The sequence below is a fragment of the Littorina saxatilis genome, linkage group LG2 (genome assembly GCF_037325665.1).
Source record: "Littorina saxatilis isolate snail1 linkage group LG2, US_GU_Lsax_2.0, whole genome shotgun sequence".
Classification (NCBI taxonomy): Eukaryota; Metazoa; Mollusca; class Gastropoda; order Littorinimorpha; family Littorinidae; genus Littorina; species Littorina saxatilis.
The window spans coordinates 13,039,637-13,064,667 of NC_090246.1; the positions used below are offsets into that span (position 1 = coordinate 13,039,637).

Genomic DNA, 25,031 nt, shown 5'->3' on the forward strand with positions numbered 1-25,031 from the left:
TTTTAAACTTTTTTTTCTAATGTGTACAAATTAAACCTACTTGACAGGGAAATAAGTGTGCGACTCGGGCGCTTTCGCTTTCATTGCGTTTTCTGCACTCGTTTTTTAGTGGGTTTTTTGTTGTTGACAAATGTAATAAAAAGTTATAGGGTCGGCCCCTAAAAATAGGGTAGGTCGGGTTACCGTAACCACACCTATTTTTTTTTTAGGCCTAAGAAACAAAGGGACGGAAGCACTATCAACTGTGCAACACGAGTAAGTCGAGTTATGTGGAATCAATCTTCTAACACATGGGAGAATAACAAACATTGAAATGAACAAGCAACTTTCATCCTCATTTTTGTTTGTTCCCTAAAGTTTCCCTGAAGAGAATCTCCACTCAAGAGTTACTCACTCACTCACGCACATGCACACACGAACACACACACACACACTTACCATCAGAGCAGACAGGCTGCACACCAGAGTTGTCTTGCATGACCGACGAGGTGCGAAGCTCGTTCAAGCTGATGAGAGCAGCCAACCACGACAACCCAACCTCGCGCGATGACTTGCCGGTAACCACACGCTTCAGTGCTTTGTACACCAGACTTTGCAGCTCATGAATGCCCTTTTGAATCATAGTCTGAAAGATAGTGTGTCACACTGAAGATGGCATGGAATATGCAAACAGTACACCATGAAACACAAACTAGAGCTGAAAACAGCGTAAAGATGACATGTAGTCTTCCCATTGCATAACTGTTCAGCCTTTCAACAACAACAAAACTGCATATTTCAAAATCTGTCCGCATTTTGATTCAATGCGAAAACCAACCAGCATTAAATCTTCTTTTGCCTTGTTGTTCTTCTGTCATCAATGAAACTGATCACAGGGGAACACCCCTTTTCGTTAAGACCCCAACATTTAAGACTCCCTCCCTTTTAACCCCTTCACTGCCACAGTATAACAGCATTTTGGTATTGCTGAGCTCCAGAACAAATTTCGCTTTCTTCGGTAGGTTCACTAATCTGTTCACTGCTCAATCATTTATTGATATATTTATTTATTTATTTATTTATTTATTTATTTGTTGCTTAACGTCCAGCCGACTACGCAGAGCCATATCAGGACGAGGAAGGGGGGGATGAAGGGGGCCACTTGTCAAGCGATTCCTGTTTACAAATGCACTAACCCATTACTTGCATTGTGTCCCAGCAGGCTTTAGTAAAACTAAATTAATACCTACTGGAAGATTACCAGTTTCCAGTATGTTAAAATAGGCTTAACCTATCTACTGCTGGACTTACATCAGAACACTAACAGATTAAACTATACATGAATCGCGAGACAAGCGGCAAGAGAAGAGATTTTTGGAAAAAATACAGGTGAATGAGCAAGAAGGCAGAAAAAAGAAAAGAATTCATGAAGAAAAAGAGAGCATGACAGGAAAGAGGAACCAAAAATCTACCTAACAGCAAACTAGAAAGCTCCTGCGGTTCCAAAAACAGGAGGGACCTTTAATTTCATAACCGCAGTGCCCCACTGCGGGAATTTATTGATATATCTCTTAGATCTTTGGCATGTGGTTTGCTTACACCCTTGGCTATTATCTGATAACATGATCATTGGACTTTGTGATTGTAATAGTAAAAATCAATATAATGACCATTTTTGTCAAAAATTGCAGTTTCCAAACTTTCACACACACACTGCAGCACGTAAAACCGCAGAAAACACAGCTAAAACTGGTGTCAAACATCAGGTACTCACATTACAGCCCATAACAGTATTTTTCTGTGTGGTAATCCATAAATCACTTCTTGTAGAGCTTCCAGAACACTGTATCCTTTGAAAACAGGTCTACGAGTTGATGTCCGACTTTCGGCCGCCATTTTGAATCTTATAGATCGGAAAAAACTTCTAAAAATGTTTTTACCACGTGGTACTAACTTATCTGAACGGTCAATGGGAAAGAACTGTATTTAAACCCCTACAAGAAGTTGGACAGTGGTTACCTCCCATTTAGTTTTCACAAATGTCCTGAAAAGTGCTGATGTAAATGCCACATACCTAGTACGTGTATAGGCGTATGACAAACCAAACATGACCATGTATCTAGTACGTGCTTGGCAGTGAAGGGGTTAAGATCCTCTTTTTTCTGAATTTCTGTTAAAAGCCATTGTAAATATAACCCCATTTCATTAAGACTCCCTCCTTTTTAAGACCAGATTTTCTCAGAATTTTGGAGGTCTTCAAACAATTAAACAAGTCGCGAAAGGCGAAATTACTACATTTAGTCAAGCTGTGGAACTCACAGAATGAAACTGAACGCACTGCATTTTTTCACAATGACCGTAGTCCGCCGCTTGTGCAAAACGCAGTGAAACTGACGAGCCTGTTCAGCGCGGTAGTGGTTTCGCTGTGCTGCATAGCACGCTTTTCTGTACCTCTCTTCGTTTTAACTTTCTGAGCGTGTTTTTAATCCAAACATATCATATCTATATGTTTTTGGAATCAGGAACCGACAAGGAATAAGATGAAATTGTTTTTAAATCGATTTCGGAAATTTTATTTTGATCATAATTGTTATATTTTTAATTTTCAGAACTTGTCTTTAATCCAAATATAACATATTTATATGTTTTTGGAATCAGGAAATGATGTAGAAGAAGATGAACATAAATTTGGATCGTTTTATATAAAAAAAAAATTATTACAATTTTTAGATTTTTAATGACCAAAGTCATCAATTAATTTTTAAGCCACCAAGCTGAAATGCAATCCTGAAGTCCGGCCTTCGTCAAAGATTGCTTTACAAAAATTTCAATCAATTTGATTGAAAAATGAGGGTGTGACACTGCCGCCTCAACTTTTACAAAAAGCCGGATATGACGTCATCAAAGGTATTTGTCGAAAAAATGAAAAAAACGTCCGGGGATATCATTCCCAGGAACTCTCATGTCAAATTTCATAAAGATCGGTCCAGTATTTAAGTCTGAATCGCTCTACACACACACACAGACAGACACAGACAGACACACACCATGACCCTCGTCTCGATTCCCCCTCTATGTTAAAACATTTAGTCAAAACTTGACTAAATGTAAAAAGGGGGGGGGGGGGGGGGGTAAAAAGGGGTGGGGGGGGGGGGGGGGTTTCTACTTGATATCAATCAAAAATAAAATATTTTCAGATCTAGCTTCATAAAATAATGTTCAAGAGAACGTTCATTTCCGACTTATTCACCCCAACTTGATCCTTGATTACTCAGGGGAGTGAAAAAAACAAAAACATTCTCCGCCCTTCCACACCTGTGCTGTTGCGACATCGTCACTGGTAAGGCGAGGGAAACTGCGCAAACTGCGGAACGGTGCCAGAGCGGCCTCATTGGGCTGCAAGTTCTGACGTCCAGGGGTGACCTCTGGTATGGTGCTAACGCTCAGCAACTGAGACAGTGCTGATTTCTTCTGAAAGTAGTTACCCTAAAACAAAAATGCAATCTGTGTCAATTCCAGATGAGCAATCACATGTTCTTCATCAACCGGAAAATCTTCTTAGTCTACTTGGTCAACACAAATTAGAGAAAAACTGAGAATCAAGTTTCACTTGAGGTGCTGTTACTCATGTGAGACAAAAACTCATCCATTAAGAAAAAACCCAGAAGTAAGGCAAAAAAGACTAAAAATAATTAACAAAAATAACAAGAAGGGCAAAGCCCATACCACTCACATGCTTGACCTTGACCTTTACATGACCTTGACCTTCATAACTAAACCTAGCATGGAACACAAAGCTGTTAATTCAAGACAATTTAGAACACTGAATCATAAATTGCCTATACAAAAAGGTAGGACTCTTAGTATTCCCAGACAAGACAGAATCTGTCACAAATGTTCATCAGGTGACCTTGGGGACGAGTTCCATTATATTTTTGTATGTCCTTTTTTTACCAATTATAGAAAACAGTTGTTACGGTGCTATTATTATGCCCGCCCCAATTCAGTTAAATTCAGAGAGCTTTTTTCCACTACAAAAAAGAGTTTATTGCTAAAACTCGCAAAGTTCATGACACTTGTCATGGACTGTTTGAGAAGCGAGTAAAATTTAATTCTCTTTTAGCTTTATACTCCGTTATCTGTTTTGTGTTGTTTGTAATAGTATCTTTGTCCTTATGTTAACTCACCCATCACCCCCCCCTCCCCCTTCCCCCCATTTCCCATAGTAAAGAAATGTATGTAATTACTTTGTGTGTTTTATTATTATTATTTAAGTTATTGAGACATCCCAGTGCACTAAGGGATTTATAGAGCAAATCGAGAAAATTCATTATTGAACGAAGCGCATAGCGCTGAGTTCAATAATTATTTTCGAGATTTGCTCTATAAATCCCTTAGTGCACTGGGATTGTTTCAATAACGATATTGTCAGTACCGCCATAGAAAAAAGAAGATTCCAAGCGCACATTTTGCAACGCGCATTTGAATAGGCATAACTGTGTGGTCAGGTCGTGTACAGTAAAGATCTACTTTTGTGGGGTGTCTCAAGTGTGTCGTGCTTTCGTCACACGCATTTTAATTTCTGTTGGTAAATTCCAGTGTAGCGTTAATCTGAACAGTGATGATCTTTCAGAGAGACCTCATTTGAACTCGGAGAAAGGGCTGTGCTCTTCATTATAATATTTGCGATTCGAAACCTCCAGTCGAGCTTCGACGGATTGACTGTGCGGAGTGACTCCCCTTGAATTGACTTGAAGCCGCGGGACTCGACGGTTCGCACATTTTCAAAACAAATGTGGCATATTTTCGTGTTGTATCTTCATTCATCGGGGAGTCTGATACTAAATATGAACGGTAAGAATGCTCTGAACCCTACACGTATTATATCCCCACCGTTTTTTCGTTCACATTTGCCCAACATGTTAATTTGCTGAGCGGGGTTTATGTCGTCTGCTAGGGCAATCAAACCACTGCATGCAGTCTGCACTGACTGAGTCTGCACGCACGAGGCACGCTGGTAATAAGTCTTATAATGGTAAGAACGTTCTGAACCCTACACGTTTTCGATTACGATTGTTCTTGCCTTGAAATAATAATTCGGAAACCATTCATTTACTGAACTGATGCAGTCGTATTTCAGTGTAGTCTAGTCAGTGCGGCTTCGTATGACAGAGTCGATCGAGTCAGTCTTCCAAACTGGTCTCGCTGGTACGTTATCGGAATAACACTTGTGTTTTCTGCTAGCGGGTGGGAATTTTATATTAACTCATCATTTGGTAATGTGGATGATAAGCTACATGCCACTAACACGATGAGAAAAATCTATGCAAGTCGGCGAGAATAAGATGAAACCCAGCGGCTTCTATTTTTAGATCAGTGGCAGCCGCACTGTGGCACAGGCACATGCAATCTGTCAGAAAAAAACCCACTTCTGCTTTAATTGAGAAGTAGGGAATTTATGGTCATTTGGTATTGTGGAGAATATAAGCTACATGTCAGTAATTAATTCTGAGGATGAGAGCACAGTCTTGCTTAGGTAAAGGGCGTAAGAATACGCTCTGTGGAAAAGTTAGCGCACTCCAAGAGTGCGCTAACAGTTTTAGCGCATCGCCATTAGCCAATCAACTGGTTCACATCAGTCATGTGACACCAGTACTTACTGACAATTATTATTATTATTATTATTATTATTATTATTGTTGAATTGTTTCTTGTATTGTTTTTGCTCTCCCTCACCCCTCAACTCCCTTTTCTGTACATAGTCTGATTTCTTTTTGTTTTAGTTCCTTTTATTTGGTGTTGAATGAAATGTGTTTTTATTGTGTTTTTTAATTTTCCATGTACCCTCACGGGGTTTTATCGGAATAAAACTTGACTTGACTTGGAAGTACAATGGTGCTTATTGGCTCTTTCTACCATGAGATATGGTCACTTTTAGTGGTTCACTACCTTATTTTGGTCACATTTCATAAGGGTCAAAGTGACCTTGACCTTGATCATATGTGACCAAATGTGTCTCATGATGAAGGCATAACATGTGCCCCACATAATTTTTAAGTTTGAAACAGTTATCTTCCATAGTTCAGGGTCAAGGTCACTTCAAAATATGTATACAATCCAACTTTGAAGAGCTCCTGTGACCTTGACCTTGAAGCAAGGTAAACCAAACTGGTATCAAAAGATGGGGCTTACTTTGCCCTATATATCATATATAGGTGAGGTATTCAATCTCAAAAACTTCAGAGAAAATGGGAAAAATGTGAAAAATAGCTGTTTTTTAGACAACATTTATGGCCCCTGCGACCTTGACCTTGAAGCAAGGTCAAGATGCTATGTATGTTTTTTGGGGCCTTGTCATCATACACCATCTTGCCAAATTTGATACTGATAGACTGAATAGTGTCCAAGAAATATCCAACGTTAAAGTTTTCCGGACGGACGGACGGACGGACGGACGGACGGACGGACGGACGGACGGACGACTCGGGTGAGTACATAGACTCACTTTTGCTTCGCATGTGAGTCAAAAATAGTCTTATGAAACTAAAGTCTTATGAACACAGGCTTATTGCTTATATAAATCTTATCTTTCAAAGAATGAAAGTTCTTACCAGACTGCTTTGCACTGCTTCATCTATTTCCTTGGTAAGTATTTTAGCAAGTGCGTCCCCAAACTGAGCCTGAAATCAAAACAAAAAACAGACATCCCATAATGTGGCTCCATATGACAGGCGAAGAAGTAAGTAAAGTATATCACAAACTACGAGTCTAAAAATTCAAAGTATACACTATTTTAAATACAGTAAAACCTGTAGAATGCGGTCACTGGACTTAACGGCCACTCGCACAATACGGACAGTCTTTATTGGCACGGATCGTTTCCTTCATTAAGATCACTGTACTTAGCGGACACCTCGGAATTACGGACGCGGACGCTTATTTAAGGTCCCTAATAAATTGTGTAACTGCTCAATACGGACAAAGGATGTTCGTTTAACTTCCAAACATCCAAACATCATAGCGACTGTCTGTCTTCTCTCTCTCGCAAGCTTGATTTGAGAGGTAAAAGAAGCTTAATCGCGATTGGTCGGCTTTGAGCTGAAACTGAAACAAGCTTATTAGCGATTGGTCAGCAACCTCATAGCCAATGAAATGCATCGAAAGTATTCGACGGAAGTCGGTACATTTGTAAACAACATCGAAGATTCTCACACACTTGCACAGCTGATTCAGTCGCGTTTTGCCGAAGTTTGAATGAATCACGATGGCTTCTAGGTTGCGGAAGGAACGAAACGCTCTCACTTTAGAGCAACGAGTGTTTGTGTGTGAAAAAGCTGCAGAGCGGACAATCATGCCGATCGATCGCGCAAGAGCTGGGCTGTGGAAGGACGCAGATTTCAAAAGTCAGCATAGACAGAGAAAAAATTATGGCTTTGTGGGAATCAGGAGACGGTCGAGCAGATCAAAAGTGGATTTCGAAGAAGGCAACTGATTATGAGGAACTAAATGATGCTGTTTTCCAATGGTTTTCAACAAAGCGTGCTAATCATTTTACCATCAGCTGTTAACTTGTGTTCAACCTGTGTTAAAGCTGTTGTGATAAGTTGTATTGTCTGAAGGACCAATTATTTTTACTTTAAATAATTTATATATTCTTGTTCTGCCTGTGTTAACAACATGTGATAAAGTGTTCTTTTTAAAAGTCCTCTGTGGACTGGATCTGTTACAACTGGTAATAAAATACTGTATTTCACCGTTTTTACTTGTTATTTTTTTACTCTTAAACATGTACATACAATATAGCACTTTCCTTTTCGCAACCACATTTGCTTGAACCTGTAAAATAAGGACACCTGCAGAATAAGGACACTTTTCACTGGTCCCAAGGGTGTCCTTATTTGACAGGTTATACTGTACCACACTGAAAAGGATGCACATTTCATGTCTGATAGTCAGAAATTATGCAACAATGTACTGTATTTCTTTAAAGTAGTACTGTTCCTCACACACACACACACACACACACACACACACACACACACACACACAAACATACACACACACACACACACACACACAAACACACACAAAAGCTTGAATAAGGGGGGGCAAATGACAAAATTAGACAGCTCTTGTAAACGCGAACAGTTCACCTTGCACAACTCAGAATAGCACAGTTTTTCTTGAAACAATGTACTACCTGTAAGGTTAAAGGCACAGTAAGCTTTCCGTAAACCATCACAGATAATGTCAGGCTTTTACACACAGTACAAACACCCTTTCGTTTAAACACTCACCGCTTGAGAACATCCTAGGTGCCCTACGTAAAGAGCGATCAAATTTTAAAGAATTTATTTTCGTGGACCCTTCAAGGCAAAAAAAAATAAAAAGTTGTATGTTTCTGGTAACATGGCTGCAAAAAATAGGGTAGGTAGGACGGGATTTTTTTTGATTTTTTTTTGTGGTCAGGGTAGAAAATAACTATACAGTGACGCAAAGAGACTGGACTTACCATACAAAGAGAAAGACAACACATTACAAAACAAATGAGACAAAAGGGATGCGAAGTTATCCCCCTTGTGTCGTCTGCCGTCTGTTACTTTCGTTTTGACGCTTTTTTTTTTCTTTTTTTTTTTTACAAATGCAATAAAAAAAAAGTCTAGGGTCGGCGGGAAAAAACTAGGTAGGATAGTTTTGGCGCTAGAACTAACTTTTAAAATCTAGATAATAAATTGACAGCTTGTTACACAAACATTCTTAAATCATAAAAGAATTCTTTTTTTATCAAGACAAGATCAGTACAATTCGAAGTTTTAAAAGTTTGAAAAAAGAAAAGCCCGGAAACGTGTCACGCAAACGGTCTTTCTCGTAGCAGACGACGGTTCTGCTTCGCGCCGGTTCCTCTGAACAGTCAACTGTCATCGCTCTAGTTCGCGTGAATCGCAGCCGTTTGTTGCGTTTAGGTTCCGAGGTACACAATAACGTGCTATTGCAGATGAGCTTACAGCGAGTCCCCATTGAAATCACAAACTGACGACTACATTGTGAAAAAAGGAAACTGGATCACACGGGTTCGCGATGGCTCTGGGGTAAGAAAAACCACGCAAAAATAAATTCTTTGAAAACTGCTCGCTCTTTACGGAGGGCACCTAGGATGTTCTCAAGCGGTGAGTGTGTAAATGAAAGGGTGTTTGTTCTGTGTGTAAAAGCCTGACAGTATCTGTGATGGTTTACGGGAGGCTTACTGTGGCTTTAATTATTAGAATGAGACTCACATTTGACACAAGTACCTCCAGGGCGTGGAGAACGGGCCTCTCAGTCAGCAACATCTCATCCAGCCTGTAACAAAGTCCCTTCATGGTTATGGGCACTTGGCATGCACCAAATAGACACAATCCCGAGAAAAAAAAGTTTGGTTTTTGATGGATTGTGGAAGAGTTGCTTCCCCTTGTTTTTCCTTGCTCTACCATAGAAACAGAGCTACAACCACTGATACAAGTGACATTGTAGGCCAATCAATAGCGAACGGCGTGTCTCTACACTTGGGGAAAATCTCTGCCAATGAAATCATATGAATCATTGAATGACTGACATCCCAGTGAGGATTTGCTCTGATCTGTGCTTTCTGCACTGTCCGCTCATTGAGACTCTTTTCCTTCAAGTATGCAATGCGTAGCTAACAATCAGCACTGCGGATGTGATCACGTCCCTGAGTGATCACATGTGGAGACGTCATGTGTAGCTCGACTCAATCATTTCAAGGAAATGACGACAATACCAGTTTACAGTGCAATGCATTTTTGGGACCCCCTGCCAAACTACAGAAGACTGCGGACTTCATGGTAGCCACTGAACTAAGAATATAACGGCCATGACCATCAGAAAAAGATAAAACAAGAAGGGCAAAGCCCATACGACTCACATGCTTGACCTTGACCTTTACATGACCTTGACCTTCGGGGTCAAGGTCAAATAACTAAACCTAGCAATGACATCATACAATAAGATTAAGAACTGCTTTACACATTTTTCCTACCAAAATACATGTGACCTTGACCCAAGGTCAAGGTCATCCAAGGTCATGCAACACAAAGCTGTTAATTCAAGACATAGGAAGTACAATGGTGCTTATTGGCTCTTTCTACCATGAGATATGGTCACTTTTAGTGGTTCACTACCTTATTTTGGTCACATTTCATAAGGGTCAAAGTGACCTTGACCTTGATCATATGTGACCAAATGTGTCTCATGATGAAGGCATAACATGTGCCCCACATAATTTTTAAGTTTGAAACAGTTATCTTCCATAGTTCAGGGTCAAGGTCACTTCAAAATATGTATACAATCCAATTTTGAAGAGCTCCTGTGACCTTGACCTTGAAGCAAGGTAAACCAAACTGGTATCAAAAGATGGGGCTTACTTTGCCCTATATATCATATATAGGTGAGGTATTGAATCTCAAAAACTTCAGAGAAAATGGGAAAAATGTGAAAAATAGCTGTTTTAGGCAACATTTATGGCCCCTGCGACCTTGACCTTGAAGCAAGGTCAAGATGCTATGTATGTTTTTTGGGGCCTTGTCATCATACACCATCTTGCCAAATTTGGTACTGATAGACTGAATAGTGTCCAAGAAATATCCAACGTTAAAGTTGTCCGGACGGACGTCCGGATGGACGTCCGGACGGATGACTCGGGTGAGTACATAGACTCACTTTTGCTTTGCATGTGAGTCAAAAAAGTGCAATGCATCCTGACCTCTTTACACCCAAGAAGCGAGAGCCACCAGTACGAAGAAGACTGGACACCATGCAATCGGCCTCCTCCATGCTCAGCAAGTGTGACAGCAAGTCTGGTGAGATGTTCACGTTGTCCCTGGAGCTCTCGATCAGTCGAGGTAGGAAGCTGTACGTCTCATACTGAAACACATCATTTGAATTGAAGACAATTTCTGGGTTGTGTAATAATGAAAAGGATCTAGAATTGGTGGTCAAAAACAGAATAAATCAATGAATGACACGGAGACAATTATCCTTTAGTGTTATCAGGTAATTTGTATATATCTTGTATTGCAACATATTTCAGACAGATGTTTAGACAGAGAGACTGAGACATCCCCCCCCCCCCCCACCCCCCAACAAAAAAAGACAAAAACAAGTACTCACTGTCCTTAAACGGAGCAGGACACCCCCCCCCCCCCTCACCCCACCCCATTCAATAGAATTTCAAAATTGTTTTGTGGTAAGTTGATAACTAGTGACATGTACATGTTTAATTTACAATACAAATCCATAGCTTCAAAATGAAGATCGAAACAAGAATGTAAATGTGACCAAAAAGAGGCCAGCAATCAAAACACGAGATACTGTGATGTTAAAATCAACATCTCCTGTTAAATTGAAAACAATCACACTCAATCAAAATAAACTACATGCTTACCATTTCAGAACCTCCTTCCTCAGGGCCCCAAAGTCCCTCATCTGATGAATTATCATTCAGCCTCTCTAAAACATCACCATGTGACAAATCGTGGTTTCATGAGTATACGGTTACAACTTGAATGCAGAAAATCAGCCTGAAACCCTACTAAAAACTGGATAAGGCATGTTACTTTTACCAGCAACTTCTTACTAATTAAAAGTAATTTAGTTCTAGTACTTGATCCAAGACGGTGATGACACAAAAATATGTTCTGGAAAATCATAATTATGAGCCAATTATTCCAATCCCCAAGAACCTTTATCTTCAATGCTCAAAATCAAATGCAGCACATCAACAATTTCTGATGTATCCCTTACAAAAGTGAGGGGATGAAGATGATAAAAAGACACACATGTACTAATACATACATAAAGACCTAGACCCATGCAAGCACATTCAACCACACACACACACTCACAAAGGCAAACACACAAGTAAAAAGACACAGACCACACAGCCACAAAAAACAGACCTTTGCTCGTTAGAAACCACACACACACACACACACACACACACACACACACACACACACACACACACACACACACACACACACACACACACACACACACACACACACACACACACTCATATTTAAAAGTTTTACAGATGCATTACCTTCTTTAAAGTGCGAGAGAACAGTGCGAACAGCTTCCGTCCTGGTCACCGCTGCTGTCATGTCCACCATCTTGTCATTGTAAGCACTGCTCTCAGACTCACAGGCATTGAATGCACTGATGGCAAGCTTCACCTGAAAGCAGTGATTCACCCTCAGATAAGTTTATGATGCTCATTCAAGCAGATTCAAATTAAAGATAAATGAAAGAGATAACAAACAAGCAGCCTCAGGGCTTCCCATGCACACCGTAGAAGGTGATGAAACGCACTAGACATTTTTGGAGAGCATCCCGGGACACATTAAACCTGAAAAAAGCGGGCAGGGTCTCAGGATGCATTACATTTTTCTTATGATGCACCAGCACTGTTTTCACAAAATGTTGTGTCACATCTGTATCAACGCAAATTTATGAAGTTAATAAAATTAATGTTCTGTGAGACAGCTCAGAGAACTTCCAAAACTCAACTTTAGATCGACGCGCGTGTTCAAGGGATCATATGTCAGCAAGGAATATGCCTTCCAAAATCAAAAATATAAGCCTCCTGGTCTTACAATAAAGTTGGGGGTTCCAGGACCCTGTAGTTGGAGTGAATATTGGAAGCCCTGAGCATAATCTTAACCAGTCAGTACACAGCAGCAAATATTTCATAAAAATAAAGAGCAAGTAACAGAAAAACATTTGAAAATATCACCAGCATACCAACTAATGCTTACTGAATCACATTTGCCACTTTTACACAGGAACAGGTGTATAAATGAACACATAAATTCTGGAATTTCTGAAAACCTGTAACACCATTATCAATATAATCATGTCACACCTACACTTTAACGTAACACTCATCACATTCTACTCTGGCATCTGGAAGCTCACTAAAGCAGTATCTTCCATTATATTAATATCATTTATAATAGATATTTAAATGTTGTATGTTTGCAGTCTGCTTCTGATTTTCTTTCAAACAATGCATAAAACTGCTGTTACCTTATCAATTCGCTTATGAAAAGCCTGCTGTACCAACACCTTCATCTTCGGTTCCAGGTCTTCGGCCGAGGTGGGAAAGACAGCAGGTGGAATTCTCATTTCCCCTCTGCTGAACCTCATCCTGGAGACCTCGTCAGTCACCATCACCGAGCAGTCAAAAACCTTCTCCAGGAAAACCTTGACCTTGTTCAATTCAGACGTCTTCTCTGGTGGGGGCTTAGGTTTGGGAACTTGCGGCGGGGAAGTTTTAGTGGGGGTTGAACTTGAAGGTCCGTGCTTCTTACCATCTGCTAACAGTTGAGATGGAGAAGATGAAGGTCCATTGTTCTTGGCATTCCCTGAAATCAGTGGCTGAGGAAGTCCCGTGGGAGATGAAGGTTTGGCCTGCTTTCTATCTCCAGAGCTGTCTACCACTGTCTTCAGTGTGGGAGTCGTTTCTGCTACCAGACGAGAAGTCTGTTTTGAGATCTTAGGGTGAGGTTCGTCATCCTCACTGTCAATGGTCTCAGTGCTAGACACATCATTTAGAGCGTGAAGCCTTTTGGAAGAATGACTAGAGTCTTTTGCATCATCACACAGAGAGTTGGACTCGGGCGAAATTGTCCTGTTTCCAGTTTCTGTGGAGTTTGCTGACACGGGTGATGCTCTGTGATTGGCTGCTGGCTTGAAGGAAGACTGGGACGTCATAGTGTGTGACGACGAAAACTGTTGTTTTGTTGTCTGGTTGCAGTTCACTCCCGCTGAATCTGATGCTTTCTGCTGCTGTCCGGCAGACACTCGGTTCAGCCACGCTTCTCTTTTCTGCATGAGTAATTCTGAAAAAAGTCAAAACTGTAAGTCTTTTTCCCTTCTTTATCACCTTATGTCCAACAATAACTGCACTGAAAACAAAAGCATACAACGATGAAACAACAACAGTGGAAGCTCCCTTTTAAGACATTCAACAATCTGAGAAAATCAGGTCTTAAAAAATAGGGAGCCTGAAAATAGAAGTAGATTTACAGAGGTTATGAACAGAAAGTCTTAAAAAGCAAGGCCAGAAAATCTTAGGCCAAAAAAAAAAATAGTCTGTTTACGGTAACCCGACCGACCCTATTTTTTTCGCGCGACCCTAGACTTTTTTTTGGCATTTGGGGGGAAAAAAAAGAAGAAAAAAAAATAAAGAAAAAAAATAACGTAAAAATATGGTTTTTTGGAGAGAAAAAAGAAAGAAAAAAAAGAAAAAATCCCGACCTACCGACCCTATTTTTTGGGCCTATGTTACCGTAAACAGACTTTTTTTTTGGCCTTATGGGGAGTCTTAAATTGAGGGGTCTTTAAAGGGGGGTTCTACTGTACTCATGTTAGCAGTATACACTAACCATAACAATCATCAAAATCTCCTTTTAAATATAACCATCGGCCTTCTTCATTGAAACAACACAAACCTGTGATTCAGAAAATCTGTTCAATTCATAAGAACAGCATGCAAGAAATTCAAATAGACAGGTACATGTACACATTTCTTTTTAAATCAATTGTCTCAACATCAATGAATAATCCAGATATATCGCAGGACACTCTAACTTCAAGCTTGCAACCTCTGATATCAGTAGATTGAGAAGCAGAAGGAACAGGGCTGCATGTATTTGAATCCACTTCTCTCCTTGTGGCTACTTGAGAACTGGAGCATTTTGGTGGTTGTGTTCTGCTATTCGCAACAGTTGTGAGTCGGCTCAGGCGTTTATTTTGCACTTCACCTGTCGTAGAAATAATAAAGGAAAAAATTATGCTTTCTGAAATATTCAATCAGGAAAAAAAATCAATAAGTTTATGTAAAGAGGGAGAGAGACAGAGAGAGAGATAGGTGGAGACAGACACACCCACATATCTAAGTTAAACAGACACACACACTCATGCACACACACACTCATGCACACACACACTCACACACAATCAATCAATCAATGAGGCTTATATCGCGCATATTCCGTGGGTACAGTTCTAGGCGCTCTGCAGTGATGCCGTGTGAGATGAAATTTTATACGGCCAGTAATTGCAGCCATTTCGGCGCATATTTACCTTTCACGGCCTATTATTCCAAGTCACACGGGTATAGGTAGACAATTATTAACTGTGCCTAAGCAATTTTTGCCAGGAAAGACCCTTTTGTCAATCGTGGGATCTTTAACGTGCACACCCAATGTAGTGTACACGGGGGGGAGTTCGGACACCGAAGAGAGTCTGCACACAAATTTGACTCTGAAATAAATTTCCGCCGAACCTGGGATCGAACTCACGCTGACAGCGGCCAACTGAATACAAATCCAACGCGCTACTAACTGAGCTATATCCCCGCCGACACCACCTCATGCACACACACACTCACTCACACACACCACCTCATGCACACACACACAAACACAGTGTGACTTTCCTTCTGATGTCCTTCACTCCACAGCAAATACAAAGAAAGAAATCTTAGCACAACAGAAATCTGCAAAGATTCTGGGCACTTTAGTTTGTATGGACTTAAAAGGGGATTGTCAATTGGTTGTAATTTTTACTGTGCATAATAATTGTGTATGCAGAGCATATGATACAATCAAAATGTTGTGACAGCTTATTGCTGCAAAATAAATAGTCATATTTTATGCTAAAAAAAACCAAACAAAAAAAACCATTCTTACCTGATGATACATTTATTCCAGAGGCAATCTGTGGCTGTGAAGTCTTAGTTTCTTTTGCAATTCCAGGATTACTGCAGACCTCAGAGTCACAGTGGAAAATGCAGGCATCTTTATGATCAACCGTTTCACTTTGCGCTGCAGTCTTCCCCTGAAATCCGAGTGCCTTTTCACTTGCGGTCTCTGTCTGATTTGTAACTTGACTCTTCTTCTCACACCCTTTGAGAGTTCTCTTGTTTTGTGTGCTCTTTGCATAACTACTTGTCTTTCTGTGTTTCAAATTAATCACATAAAGTTGATGGACATTTTTGCTGGAGGTATCTGCTTGATTGATTTCATCAGTATCACTTTTATTACAACCTGCCGCGTTTTTCTCCTCATTTTGATGAGATTGTCTTTTTCTACACACAGTCGGCACTTTAGATTCCACATTTTCATTTGAGTTGTGTTTTTTACTTAGGTTCGTCTGTTCATGCTCCCCTGAATGGCGTTTTAACGGAGAGCTTTCGGGTGATTGTGACATAGCTTCAAGTTCAAGTGCAAAACCTTGACATGTGCTTTTTCGTCCATGTGATTGTTCTATGCTTTCTGCCTCAGCCATGATATTTTCTAAATGGCTATGTCACACAAGATTTCTGTTCAAATGAATCTGACTTTTCTTTTGGACAGGCAACAGTTTCTTGAACAGTCTGTCCGTAACCATTACGTGTCCTTTGTTCCGCAGAAAGCACAAATCATTGCTATAATTTACATTCCCGAGGCCGAGGGGCAATAAATCTTTTGGGTTGTCTCTTGAACTTATCATCACTTGAAGATGTGCATGAATCCGGTTTTCATTTTCTCAACTTCTCTACACTCATAATCCCACAGGTAATGGCACAATTGTCTCATCTTTTCTCCATTCATCCAAATTATATCCAAGTAATTTTTACTGCAAACGGCTTTTTACTCTGAAACAAAGCAAGATCATTTTAAATAAATAAACACAAAAAGACCATACTAAATAAATGAGTTATGACCACCTTTATCAAGATAAACATTGGTAACTCTTCAACAGGTATGTATTTCTGGTGAAATGTCCACGCAACTGCTTTCGCTTCAATTAGTCATTCAAGACAATAAAGATTGCTCTGATGAAAAATGATATATTAATATTATTGGAAACATGCATAAAAACCCTTCTTGTTTTCCAAGCTCCTCATCCCCCCCCCCCCACCCCTCCCTTTCACATACTCTCTTCCTATAACCCTCACACAATATGATACAATCAAACCTCACAGTCTATATAACAACCATAAACACATAAACAACAACAATATGAGTTATTTCTAATATGCTGACTGTTAGCAAATGATAACAAGACATGTCGAGAAAAAAGATATCAAGCATGAGCCTTTTAGGCGAATGCTGATATCGTTTGTGAGACATGTCCGTTATCATTTGCTAACAGTCAGCACATTAGAAATAACGGTTTTATTACCGTTTAATTCGACCAAAAGAAATTTTGAAGTGACCCCGCGAATTAGACAGAACAGCCGCAATGGGAACTTGAGCGCTTCTACCTGATTATGCCTGTCAGTCAAAGAATTCTCGTGACCTGAGTCAGCCAATCAGAGTAACACACCTGACGTGATGAATATTCACAGGTCAAATGCCTTTGACACACAACAATCTCACAAGATAAACTATGTTGAACATGCGTTTCGGTTGCTTCGCTTTTTCTCGTTGAACAGAGAGCGACAGATTTAGAACCGACTCCAGACGGATGGGAAATGACGTAAAGATACATTTGATGTAAAGCGAGTGGCGCAATTTCACTTGATTTTTCCGAACTTTGATCATTTAGATTTCAAGTGAGCGGTCGGCATTGCACACTCAGACGATGGGCGGTGCCTTGCTGTTCCGTTACGCACCCACCGACAAAACTCGCTTTTCGGTATTTTTTAGATAAAAGAGAGTATTACCTGACAGCATTTTAAGTGTCATTCTTTAGAATAAATCACGCTGATATTGTTGAATTACATTTTTACTTTGTCTTGTTATTTTTTAGCGTGATAAACAAAAAGGGTCCCTGCCTGAACGTTATAATATTTAGAGGGTCACCTAGAATTCATCCTGATTGGTCAAAAAGCCATATGGGGCACTAAATTGGCAATAAAATGACATAACATGCATTGGAGAGACTTTCAATTTCATACATAAACTGAAACAAAAATAACTTCCTTACTTTCCTCTAATCGTGCTCCCCTTCTTTTCCCCAAAACCATTCCCACTCATCCACCACTTCCTTGTTCCAACAGAAAGAAAAACATGCAACTGCCTCCTGTATATAGATCTATATATATATACTATCCACTTGTCAATGACTAGATAACAGAATCTGTAATTTACTGTGTAAACATGCAACCACTATATCCTTGCACTGCTGACAGGTTTCTAAAAACCGGACACACACACAATATATATATTGACACAGTTCACTGGAGGTAGAAGAAAAAACAAAACACACCCACACTGCACATTAAAACAGCAGACACACACATGGCTGCAACAATCTGGCAAGAAAAGCAAAACAAATCCAACTCACCATAAACAAACTCTGCACTCTGAACAACTGAAGCCGTGCAGTGAGCTGTGTTCGCCTTGTTACAACTTGCTTTGGTGTGTGCTGATACTGTGTCAAAATCACACAAGGGAAGGGCTCAAGCACACACACCACTAGGCAGTGCTGTGACCAAAGAGGAAAATCGAGCAGAGGAAAAAGAGGGGGAGGGGGAGAGAGCAACAAGTGGATGGAGCAATGTTGCACACTCCCAACACACGTTAAAACTTTGGCATGCTGACACTGTATTTCCTCTGTACGCACAGGCACAAGGAAATGATCGTACTTTTGTCTTGCTAACACCGTGTTTCTTCCACTGAGCTGTTTACTAGAGCTGATGTGTTTCCCAATGCACGGACACCTGGTATTTCTTACATTACAATCACAATGACTGAATCATTCAATGAGAGAGTTTGTTTGGTCCATGAAGGGAAGCAACTATAGTCCACATCCGCTTTAAATGTCGTCTGCTTCTCACGTGCTTTTCACTGGAGACTACTCTACGATGCTATCACAGATAACTATGTGGATGAAAGTGGATGCTAGCAATAATGAAAACACGTTGTAGAGCAGAAATGTTTTTCATTTCGTCTAAAGCACCCGCGTGCATGTTTCAACTTTCGGCAAAAAAGCGACAAATGATGTCAAGCAGACGACTAAATGTGGAACAAACAGTACGGGCTAGTGGTCTGCCCCTAGACTGTATAGTGTAAACAGCGTAAAGAGTGAAGTAAACTATCCCAGCAATTTTGTTTACGCATACATCTGTGGGGTTTCCACATCTCTGCACAGACAGAAGAAAATGACTAAAATGTCTCTGTTCTGCCCTCCACTGAGCATTTACCTTTGAGAAAAAAAAGTTATTGTGATCTGTTGTTTTCTACCCTCTGCAGGGCACCTAGAAATTATCTTTTCATTTTATGCTGACTTCTATATTTTTTTCCTAATGGAAATGATCATATTCTCTTAAGTCTACCTACTTTCTCCATCAGAACAGGCACATGAAGATGCCAAAGCCTACGTATACTTTCTCCATCAGAACAGGTGTTCATCAGTTTTTATCATGAGCATTGGCATGTGGAAATGATTACAATATTTTGTAAAAAAAAACCAATACAGGCACATGGAAAAGATAGCATTCTCTGTCTACCACACTCTCTCCCTCAGCATAGACATATGAAACTTATATTTTCTCTGTCTTCTCTCTAAGCACTGTGTGGCACATAAAATGCCCCCCCCCCCCCCCCCCCTCCTTTTGTAATCTGCTGACCCTTTTCCCCCTCAGCAGAGGCACATGAAAAATTATTACGTTTTCCTTCTGTTATGCTGCATGATCCTTGGCTCACCTTGTATCTCAGCACAGGCACATGGAATTACCACAATTTTGCTATACAGATCCTCTGTTTTCGTTCCCAGCACAGACACAAACCCCACACATATTGCAGTGCGTCTGATCTATTACCTATGCTAAAAATAGTATTTCCGGGTACAAGTCAGACAAAGCTGTTAATCAACTTCTCCAGCTGAAGACAATGCGACACCAAGTCAGATCTGCCCTAACTGCATGGTTGTATGCACCCCCTACTGAAGCATATGGATTGACTTGCACGTGCAAAATAGTTTTAGACACTATACCATTCCTCTTGAACATAATTATGTGACCCTCCACCACGAAATGAGTCGCATGTCACCTCGTGCGGTTCTGCGCTGGGCTTAATATAAGTCCGGGGAGTGTCTGGTAACAGTGGGAGGGTCACCTTAGTCACAGGCTTATAACTCAAACAGTTTTCGCTCTTTTCTAAAACGGTTTTCACCACTGGATAGAGCATAAAAAACTCTTTAGGAAAATGTAAAAATATGAAAATCATGCAAAGGTGACATGCGACTCATACCGTCGTGGAGGGTCACATATGTGTACACATACTCAGTGAACACCAACAATATTACCGGAACAAACAGTATACAATTTCCATTCATACAAATACCTGCTACAAACTATTCACTCCTTCAGAATGATCAAAGTCAAAGAGTCTGACAGATGCAGCACTCCTGGTCCTATTCCTCACAAAAAATGTGCATATTAATTATTATGATAATATATATATATATATATATATATCGTTCACAAATCAGTGTTGTTCTCAGGCCTCGGTCTTCAGTAACAGATGCAAACATTTTGTATCTGACACATTGGTCTGACCTCTGGCCTGTCAACCATCCGATAGTTTTCACATGAAGGAGGTTTTTGACCAGACATTTTGACCAACAAATATATATATATATATTATATCTCAGTCCAGGTCCAACTGACCTATTCTCTGAGTCTGGGAACAACACTGATAATTATATATATAAAATGTATGCATACACACTCATAAGGCACAGACATTCTTTTACCTGCGTTTTCATTCAACAGTATGTTTTAGTTTCACATGTAAAAACTATGGCACTCCATCTTGGGGAATTCCACTCAATAAAAGACAAGAAAAATGTGGTTGAGTCACAAGTTGTACCACCAGGCAAATTTTATTGAATGTAAAATGCACAAGTGAAAAAGATATTGTATAACATGTTTAATCAATCTTTTTGTTGTTGCCCATTCTGGCCCACCAACTATCAGTATAGTATCAAGCAAGACCACACACACATGACATACACAAACACTTGGACCTGAGGCTGTACATGTACCAATTTACTCATCACACCATCTACATTTTGCAAACCTGAGACAATATGGAATTAGATAAACAAAAAAAAATTAAATTTAAAAAAAGGTGACATCTTCATTTTGGTATGTCAAAATTACAAACAGCCATTAAATTTAAAAGTTGTCATAAAAAAAAAATCTCTCCCATATGAAACAAGATCATAATTATCGCTTGCTCAAGAATATACTTTGTGTTTGCTTTGTGTCTTCAACATTACTTAAAACAAAATTACCTTGAATGAACATATTATGCAGGGCTGCTGCATACCAAATCATTCCCTTAGCTATCAAGCACTGAAGAACACTTATGGGTCATTCTCCAGAGCTGGGTACCAGGGTCCAGGGAAAACCATGTTACGAAGTTGACTTGTCTTTACAAAACAGAGTGAGAGACATTTTATCCATACATATTGATTTCATCAATAAATACTGGTTCCATATAATATATATATACATATCCTTGTTCTGCAGATGAAGAATTAGAAATACTTGCACAGATTGTTTGTCTACGTTCAGTAAATTATGAGGGTTTTACAGTAAGTAAAAACTTCGTAACATGGAAACCAAAGGTTGTGACATGGATTTGAGAACTAAAAACTATTAAGCAAAAGAAGATAAAGATATATCATTGTTTTTTGTTGCATGTCTCTATCAAAAAACATTATATAACTGGAGTACTACTGAAAAAAGTAACAATAATACATGTATTCTAGTTGCCATTTAATTTACGTTATAATAATTTAAAGGACTGAAAATGCATGTCACAAAATGGTACCCAACTCTGGAGAACAACCCTTATACTGAAATAACAGATAGATATCTGTCATGAACACAGGGACAATAACAAAAATTAACATTTGTAAAGCATCACGATCAATATACACAAAAAATATAAGAGAGAGAGAGAGAGAGAGAGAGAGAGAGAGAGAGAGAGAGAGTGGAGGAATATATAACATAATATCTAGAGCAAAAATGCTCACAATCACATTAATTTTCTTTGTAATGAATTTGTATGATACATGTCCATTGACAAACACGAACATGATGTAGCTGTGCACTCACTCGCAAAGTTTGCATATATTTCAAATTCAAGCAAATATACATGCACACTCACACACACTGCCGTACTTAAGCCTGATAATGTGACATAATTGGGCGAAGTCAACTTCACGAAGTTCGCTGCACCAAGCTTTGGCACTGAATTTTCAATAAAAAGTCTTCAGGACGTCTTGGCGAAGGCTACTTTGGGCTAAATTAAGCAAGGCCTTGAAAGACAGGTATACAAAGCAACATACATGTATGTATGCATATCTGCACTCCCATCAACCCATTCATATAACTTTTCTTTTCCCTTTATCTCCCTGCTCATTTTCTCTCTCACATACTGTACAGATACACACACACTCATACATAATTTGCATGTATACTGTGTATTCAAACACCATTCTAACCAATCTCCCTATATCTTTTACTCACTCATAATTCATCACTATCTCTCACCTTCTTGCTGTTGTTTTTTCACTTGGTTGGCCGATCTGGTCACAGTGCACACAGCGTAGAGTATCACAGAGAGCACTCCCACCAGACCAGCTAGAAACACAGGTGAAGTCAATCCAAACCCCCCATCTGCACCAGTGTCCTCGACAATCTCCATCTCATCCACAACTTCAATCTCAACACCATCATCTTCATCATCCTCATCCTCAACAGCAGCGCTCTTCGGGGTAACTGCATTCTCTTTTGTTCTTTGCATTTTCTGTGCACTTTCCGCAGATTTTGTTGTTGGTTTCCGAGTCTGAGACTTAGCATCCGGTTTGCCGCTAGATTTGGTTGCAGTGTCTTTCTTGTTTTCATTTTCAGTCTTTGTTTTAGTTTCTGTCTTGCTTTCTGTTTTGGTTGTTTGAGGTGTCTTTGTGTCCTGAGGTTCATCTTCTTCATGATCTTCTTCTTCCTCAGCAGCTTTAACAAGCTGGTCATACTTGTCCAGGTATTTCTGGATGCCAGGCTGCTGAAGCTCGACTTCCAGCTCACTCAACTGTCCATCCTGGTCCAAGTCGAACTCCAACAGCTTGTCAGTGATCTGAAAAACAGACATAAACAAACAGGAGTGGTAAATGAAAAGGTTCTTGGCTGCATGATGAATACATGTGATGACAAATTTTTCTCCTAGAACACAAACCAAATGTTTGTAGATTTAATCTTAAATGTTTTCCCAGGCTGACAAGATCACACAGGAGAATCCTAAATATTACATAAATTTAACATAGCTCTACATTTTTGCAAGAAACACAACAGAGGTGGTCAGAGAGGAAAGGGGAGGGAGGAAGTGATCAGAAGAGAGGGGAACACACCATTGATTGAATGAGCAGGCTTTACATACCTCTTCAATATCATAGCTGTTGAGCAATTTCTGAGCCGCCTTATCACTGTCAGTTCTTGCAGCCACCAGAAAGACACTAAAAAGAAACATAGAACATTTTAAAGGAAGAGGTCAAACACTTGAAACAGTTCTAAAATACCCAGTCATAATCACATTGAAAAGTCTGCCGAAAGTTCTTAACCCACTTCAGACAGCAGGTTTAACTTGCCTGCAACAGGCTGGCACAGAGCTGGCCATTTCCGAAAATTTGCAGAAAACAAATCCTTCGCAATTAACTGTAACATCCCAAAAAGTAAAAGTGACAATGACATAACATCCCAAAAAGTAAAACTAAAAGTGACAAACCAAAGACTATAGCAGCTAGAGCCTGAATGATCATCCTCAAGATCGTGGGTATTACCGGAAAAAAGAAGAAGAGCCTGATAACTAGGATGCAGCAAATTGATCCCAGCTAGAGCCTGCTAACTACTTACTAAGTTACTAGGATGCAGCAAATTGATCGAGACGTCCAGCATCCAAGGACACAAAATGCAAACAGACTGCACGCTTCTTTTCAAGCATACCCATTTGCATCCTGTTGCTTCTTTTTAAGGCCAAAAAAAAAAAGGTGTGGTTACGGTTACATAGCCAAAAAAATAGGGTAGAAAGGTAAGCAATCACTTTTTTTTTTTAACTTTTTTTTCTAATGTGAACAAATTAAACCTACTTGACAGGGAAATAAGTGTGCGACTCGGGCGATTTCGCTTTCATTGCGTTTTCTGCGCTCGTTTTCTTTTTTTGTTGTTGACAAATGTAATAAAAAGTTATAGGGTCGGCCCCTAAAAATAGGGTAGGTCGGGTTACCGTAACCACACCTATTTTTTTTTTTAGGCCTAAGGCTAAGCATAGGCCTATATATCGTTTAAAAATAGGGTAGGTCGGGTTACCGTAACCACACCTATTTTTTTTTTAGGCCTAAGGCTAAGCATAGGCCTATATATCGTTTGCATCCTCCTGTTGCTTCTTTTTAAGCATACCCGTTTGCATCCTGTTGCGATTTTATCCTGTTGCAATTTTATCTCTCCACTACATGTTTGCACCAGTTTATACACATACACATGTGCTTTTTCCATCAGTACTTGACTGAGTTCCTGATTTTATGTGTCTGATATAATATATATTTGATCGACAGAGACAGCCACGGTATAGATCTACATGAGGGCTGTCACACACACACACACAAACATTGCCTATCACTCTATCCATAACAGTAGCTTACATTAACCAGAGACATAGAAAGAATGTATGTCTCTGCATTAAAAAAAAGTGCAATGGAAGTATCGGAATTTGAGTAATTTCATTCTGAGGCTTTTATTCCATCGTGAACAACACAGTTCCAGTTCAGACAAGTCATATCAGACCTCCACTTACCTAACAACAAAAAGTAGCTTTAAACTATTCGCCATTGTTCCTTTCTTGAGCGTCTGCTCTGAGAACGACAGCTACGGCGGAATGCAAAATGTTTTCCCTTGCTTTACCGGACACATGTATGTGGTCTTGTTGACTGTGGGACACCTCAGCAGATGGAAAAGCGATTCGGCTAACTTCCGCTTAGAAAGGATGGCGAGGGTT

At 39.8% G+C, this 25,031-nt stretch overlaps 1 protein-coding gene across 3 annotated transcripts in view; it reads right to left on the reverse strand.

Annotated features, from left to right (window-relative positions):
• The window catches only part of LOC138958231 (uncharacterized), a 67,386-nt gene extending 42,390 nt beyond the window's left edge, over nucleotides 1-24,996 (reverse strand). The window contains exons 1-11 of one of the 3 annotated variants that reach the window (XM_070329335.1): nucleotides 24,831-24,996; nucleotides 23,421-23,496; nucleotides 22,541-23,120; nucleotides 13,066-13,880; nucleotides 12,080-12,212; nucleotides 11,420-11,484; nucleotides 10,739-10,899; nucleotides 9,255-9,318; nucleotides 6,591-6,659; nucleotides 3,295-3,465; nucleotides 439-625 (exon numbers count right to left, since the gene is read on the reverse strand). In XM_070329335.1, the coding sequence (XP_070185436.1) occupies nucleotides 439-625; nucleotides 3,295-3,465; nucleotides 6,591-6,659; nucleotides 9,255-9,318; nucleotides 10,739-10,899; nucleotides 11,420-11,484; nucleotides 12,080-12,212; nucleotides 13,066-13,880; nucleotides 22,541-23,120; nucleotides 23,421-23,496; nucleotides 24,831-24,865 (2,356 nt within the window). In that variant the 5' untranslated portion in view covers nucleotides 24,866-24,996. Of the gene's footprint in view, nucleotides 1-438; nucleotides 626-3,294; nucleotides 3,466-6,590; nucleotides 6,660-9,254; nucleotides 9,319-10,738; nucleotides 10,900-11,419; nucleotides 11,485-12,079; nucleotides 12,213-13,065; nucleotides 13,881-14,645; nucleotides 14,925-15,734; nucleotides 16,881-22,540; nucleotides 23,121-23,420; nucleotides 23,497-24,830 lie in introns of those variants that run through there. The other 2 variants (XM_070329334.1, XM_070329336.1) reach the window with 2 other exon arrangements.
• Nucleotides 24,997-25,031: the final 35 nt, after the last annotated feature.